The 5,399-nt window shown below is 42.8% G+C and overlaps 1 protein-coding gene across 4 annotated transcripts; it reads right to left on the bottom strand.

Annotated features, from left to right (window-relative positions):
• Positions 1-521: 521 nt before the first annotated feature.
• LOC131490890 (procathepsin L) lies at positions 522-4,551 on the bottom strand. Of its 4 annotated transcripts, XM_058693321.1 has the most exons (8): positions 4,415-4,551; positions 4,374-4,376; positions 3,994-4,113; positions 3,669-3,815; positions 3,036-3,260; positions 2,413-2,575; positions 1,377-1,494; positions 522-888 (listed from the first exon to the last, which is right to left on the bottom strand). In XM_058693321.1, exons 1-8 carry the CDS (start codon positions 4,538-4,540, stop codon positions 789-791), a joined length of 1,002 nt encoding a protein of 333 aa, XP_058549304.1. In that variant the 5' UTR covers positions 4,541-4,551; the 3' UTR covers positions 522-788. The 4 variants fall into 4 exon arrangements, with proteins under 4 accessions (XP_058549304.1, XP_058549305.1, XP_058549302.1 ...); XM_058693322.1 differs by lacking the exon at positions 1,377-1,494; XM_058693319.1 differs by lacking the exon at positions 4,374-4,376.
• Positions 4,552-5,399: the final 848 nt, after the last annotated feature.

Here is a 5,399-nt window from a genome sequence, read left to right as displayed (position 1 = left end):
AAATAGTGTACCTTTGTGTTTATAGATCATTGGTCACATTTTGTTCCATTTAAGGGCTGAATCAAACAGTGAAAGAGCAGCTGACATGAGATGTGCATATTTACAACTGTAAGAGCCAGAGGCCACCCAGCCTTTCCCCTAGTGGACCCCTGGCACATTCAGTTATATCCCTAGAGCCCAATCACATTTTTGACTTTACAAAAAGTTATTAGAAACTTCCCCACTACCACTCTATTTTTAATTTTGCCTCAAAAGGTGACATTTATTCAAAGGAAAAGAAAAAAGAAGAAATGATAAAATGTCCATCACTTGGCTCCCTTCCCTCCCCCCCTCCTCACTACTACTCAAGTGTCTGACTTTAGCTCCGGTCATGATCTCAAAGTTCCTGAGTTCGAGCCCCATGTCGGGCTCTGTGCTAACACCTGCTTCCAGTTTTGTGTCTCCCTCTCTCTCTGCCCCTCCCCCACCCTTGCTCACTCTCTCTTTCTCTCTCTCTCAAAAATAAATAAAAATTTTTTTAATTTTTTTATTTTAAAAGGTAAAACTTCATACATCCTTTTAAAACAATAAAATTTCAACATATTAGATGAGTCAATCATACAAAGCTGTTTACAGCAGTAATAAGCAAAGTAGTAACATTTTACTAGTATAAAATACCACAGAATCAAATCACAACTTGTATCCTCAAAGGTTCAAGTGTTTTATCCCACATAATAAAGTGTGGTCAGCTTTAAAATTCATTTTCTGGATGTTTTGTTGCCAATCAAGGTCTTCTTCCCACCATCATATCACACGGTAGGAAAGCTGGCCAAAGAGGCAATTCCACAATGGTTGTCCCGGTCTTTGGCCATCTTTATGTAGCCATCCATGCCCCAGTCAGTACCCCAGCTGAAAGAAGACAGCATTTGCCATTTTATTCAAATAAATCAAATACATTTGTCTTTATTAACAGTGGGACTTGATACTGAGCAGTGCACCAGAGGCCAAGACAGATTCAGAAAGTATCAGGAGAGGCTGTTCTTGTTCATGGTTTACGTTCCAAACCTGCACAGAAAGCTATTCCCCCAACCTTTCACGAAACTGCAAAATGAGAGACAGGAAAAAGGAACTCTCAGGGCAAGATGTATTTCAGAAATAAGAAAATTTTCAAGTTTAGAAATGCAGTGGTACCAAAACTATAGCAAGGACCTTAGCAAACTTGAGACAGTACCTTATTAGTATCAGCCAATGAATATGTCTGTGTTCCCCCCGTGTGGGGTAAAGAATTCTGCGACTTCAGCAGTGTGCTCAAGGGTTTGAGGACCTGCATCCAGACACTAATTCCAAAAAGGATTCCCTTTTCAATTTCAAAGATAAGTATTTTTGGCTTTTTATACCTGTTTTTGATAATCCAGTATTTTTTGTTCTCTGTCTCTGTTCCATCAGCACCATAGCCAACCACCAGAACACTGTGATCCACGTCTTCACTGCTACAGCTTGGATCATAATAAATGCCTGGAAAAGTAAAATTCAATGCTGGGGTGACATGTGGCTTATCAACCATGCTGGTAGGCATATCAAACTTCATTAAATATTTAATGAATATTTAAATTACATATTACATAAATTACATTAAATATTGAAATAACATAAATCCAGAGAGATTTTAAAAACAAGATTTTTTAATATGCTAGAGATTTAGGCCCTCATCTAATGCCACCAGAAATACAAGTTGGCACAAACTCTTTTCCAAATAACTTGCCAAGAAGCATAAATGACCGCTTATTGATGCCTTGTCATTCTACTTTTAGGATGTCAGCCTGGGGATACAGCACAAAATACAAAATTATTTGAGCCAAGAGGTTTTTTTTTTTTTTCTAGTTTCAATTATATTAATACAATTCCTTAGAAATTTCGAAAGGTCTGGTAACTAAAAAAATGTAAATTGAGCTATACCAAATCAAATTCTGTAGCCATTTAAATATATTTATGACAAGCTTAAAATCATGAAGATATGATTCAAGTAATGTCACACAGAAACAACAGGCACAAATACTACATGTACAGAATGAACAACCATGTTAATCAACACACTCAAAATTCTACATTGTAGGGGCGCCTGGGTGGCGCAGTCAGTTAAGCGTCCGACTTCAGCCAGGTCACGATCTCGCGGTCTGTGAGTTCGAGCCCCGCGTCAGGCTCTGGGCTGATGGCTCGGAGCCTGGAACCTGTTTCCGATTCTGTGTCTCCCTCTCTCTCTGCCCCTCCCCCGTTCATGCTCTGTCTCTCTCTATCCCAAAAATAAATAAAAAACGTTGGAAAAAAAAATTTAAAAAAAAATTCTACATTGTATTCTAAATACCGACTAGTCAATTATATGGTACGTCATGGTACCATTTTTCTACCTAAATTTCCATATGAACAAATGCTTACCTTCTTTATAGAAGCGGAAGGTATCCAGGCTTGCATCTATAGCAGCAGAGATGGGCCCCACAGCTGCCAATGTGATCATAAGTTCATTCTCCTTACTAGGGACGTCCCAGTAGTCAGTGACATTGGCAACAGAGTTCTCAGGCCTGTATTTGCAGGAGTCTCCCTTTCAAAGGTAAAGGGGAAGAGACTTGATTACTACCATCCACCTCCTGGGGAACATGAGTTCAAAACAGTTTCAAACTTACTGAATTCAAGACAAATTTGTTATAATTCACCCCAGGAGCTGAAATGCTATTTATTGGTTGTTTTGAAATTGAAAAATCAGCAGGTGTATATTCAATGACACACTCTCGGTCTCCTTGTCCATAAGAAATTTTTCAATCTGGAGAAATCCATACCAGTATACAGAATGGTATACTGTACTTACCTCCACATAACATAGAAGTAGGAACAACTATATGGTAACCATCAAGGCAGAGAACTATGCCAGATTAATAAATTTTAATGACAGTTCTGACAGTCTGCAGATACAAAGTCTACAATCTAAAATGTGACTATAAATATGGTAGCTGTTGTCTTTGAACCTGTTCAACTTGGATAACAAGACAAGAAGCTCTCTTTACCTGTGCATGATATGGATAGGATTCCTCTGAGTCCAGGCCTCCGTTGTCCTTAACATACTGGAAGGCATTATTCATTAGGCCACCATTGCAACCCTCATTGCCTTCAGTCTGAGAGCAGTCCACCAGGTTCTGCTCACTCAGTGAAACAAGTCTGCCAGTTTTCCGGAACATCTGTCCTTCAAGGGCACCAGTTGCACTAAAAGCCCAACAACAAAGACAATAACCCTGAAAACAAAATTGAAAAGCTCTTAGTCTACAAAATAAATAGTAAGAGTTTGACAACAGCCCATAGATCTAAAACTTCCTAAAACAACAAACTGCATATTCTTCCTCAACATCCATAGCAAGGACACTAATTCTTTTTGTTTTCTATTCTTTTTTTTTTTAATGTTGTATTTAATTTTTGAGAGAGACAGAGAGAGAGACAGAGTACAAGCAGGGGAGGGGTAGACAGAGAGGGAGATATAGAATCTGAAGCAAGCTCCAGGCTCTGATCTGTCAGCCCCATTGTGGGCCTCAAACTCACAAACCACGAGATCATGATCTCAGTCGAAGTTGGACACTTGACCAACCAAGCCATCCAGGTGCCCCTGTCTTCTATTCTTGAGAGGGACCTGCTGAATATTGTCACACCTGATCCTTCACAGGAGTTACATAGCCTTTCTCTCTCCAGTCCACAGATGAGGGGATCTCAACAAAGAAAGGTGCATGGAACACTTTCCACTTCTTGCGCTTCTGGATTTTAAGGCCATTCATCACCTGCCTGAATTCTTCATTGGTCTTCAAGGAAAAGGAAATAGAATGTTGACAAGCGTGAGATTTTTTTTTTAAGTGCTGTGAGGAAAATAAAAAAAACAAAAAATAAACAAATATATAAATAAATAAATAAATAAATAAATAAATAAATAATATTGTGAGGAGGACACACATAACATTCAGCAATCCATGCCACACTCACCATGTCACCAAAGGCATTCATTGCCATTGTGAAGGTGTGTTTCCCTTGACTGTGTTCCCGATTGTGCTGTTCAATCATTTTCATATTCCTCTCCCACACTGCTCTCCTCCATACTTCATCCTGCAGAGAAACAAGTATCTTATCATCTTGATTTCTATTTGAAAGCAAATCACCTGCACCAAGTGGATGTGCTCCCAGCAAGGAGGAGAAACCACAGCCAGGGATGGCCTGATGCTTCTGTGAGCTGTTCTCCAGCAACCACATAGCAGGACATATGCCCACGTTGTGTACAGTCAAGGTGCCCTGCTTACTGCCTTGGTAAGAGCTGGTAAGAGCAGACTCAAGCTACTCTGTGTTATGAACTCCCACCAGTGTGGAACATTCTCTGCAAGTTTCACTGGGCAGTTTAGATGTTACCAACCATGCCATAGAGTTTCCCATGTGTTGCCTTCCACTGGCACCATCGTGCATCTAAGTTCTGATAGAGCTGTGGAGCAGCTGAGGCTACCCCCAAGCAAAGGGCAGCCAGGAAGAGTAAAGGATGCATGTTTCAAAAACCTGGGAAGGGAAAAGAAATGAGTATCTGATCAGGCCAAGCTGTATGAAAAGCCAACCTCCTTTTTTCTGAGATGTAAAAGCCACCCCGGTGAAGTAAAAACATTGAATTTATCCTCCCGAGTATTTCCACAGAGCTGTGGAAGGAGGAAGGCTGAGGATGTGGGATGTGCGGGACACTGCCCTGCGACCTCCCCTTCTTCCGGGGGACTTGGATCTCAGGGAAGGGGTGGGGGGAGGGCCCCGCAGCAAAACCTGCGGGGATCAGGGGGCCGCGGCTGGAGGGGCCAGACCTGCAGATAGAGCTTCCTGGTAGCCCCAAACTCCCGACTCCCAAGGCTGGAGGCCGCGCTGGTTCCGAGAGTGTCCCTCCCGACCCCCTGCTCAGGTCTTGCGCTGGAAAATCACCTGTGACAGGTGCAACTGTGCAGGTGCAGTCACAGGTGTGGGTCCGGGGGCTTCCCAATCGTCCCAGGGAGAAGAGTGCATCCTAGGTGCATTTAAGGCCTGGGACTCTGCCTGGAGGGCTCCGCCCCCACCACCTGCTCCCACCGCGATTGGTTGAGTCGATATGTGGGCAGGACCTCCGTGCTCTGGGACTCCAGTCTTGCTACGTGGCTGGGTTCATGCTTGACCTACCTAGGGAGGTCTTAACCGTCTCAGTGGTATCCTGGCCAGGGGAGCTGGGGGACCAGGAACAGGACTGAGGAGGGAGGGCGGAGTGGTGGTATATGGCGCCTGCCTGGGGACCCGAATGAACTAATTACCCTGAATCCATGAGCTGGCTAGTGGCTCACGAAAAGTAGTTCATAAGGAAGCCTAAATGGGTTTTCAGCGTCACCCTGCATGTC

Source organism: Neofelis nebulosa, chromosome 12 (genome assembly GCF_028018385.1).
Source record: "Neofelis nebulosa isolate mNeoNeb1 chromosome 12, mNeoNeb1.pri, whole genome shotgun sequence".
NCBI lineage: Eukaryota > Metazoa > Chordata > Mammalia > Carnivora > Felidae > Neofelis > Neofelis nebulosa.
Note: the sequence above shows the minus strand (reverse complement) of the source record. Positions and strands in the feature narration are given on the sequence as shown.

Bases quoted from the DNA above. Each gene is read 5' to 3' on its own strand.
- LOC131490890 (XM_058693321.1), bottom strand. From the start codon at position 4,540: ATGCATCCTTTACTCTTCCTGGCTGCCCTTTGCTTGGGGGTAGCCTCA. The intron at 3,816-3,993 runs GTGAGTGTGGCA...TTTTCCTTGAAG, and splicing joins TGAATGCCTTTGGTGACATG to ACCAATGAAGAATTCAGGCA. The intron at 3,261-3,668 runs GTGTGACAATAT...TTTTGTTTTCAG, and splicing joins TAACTCCTGTGAAGGATCAG to GGTTATTGTCTTTGTTGTTG.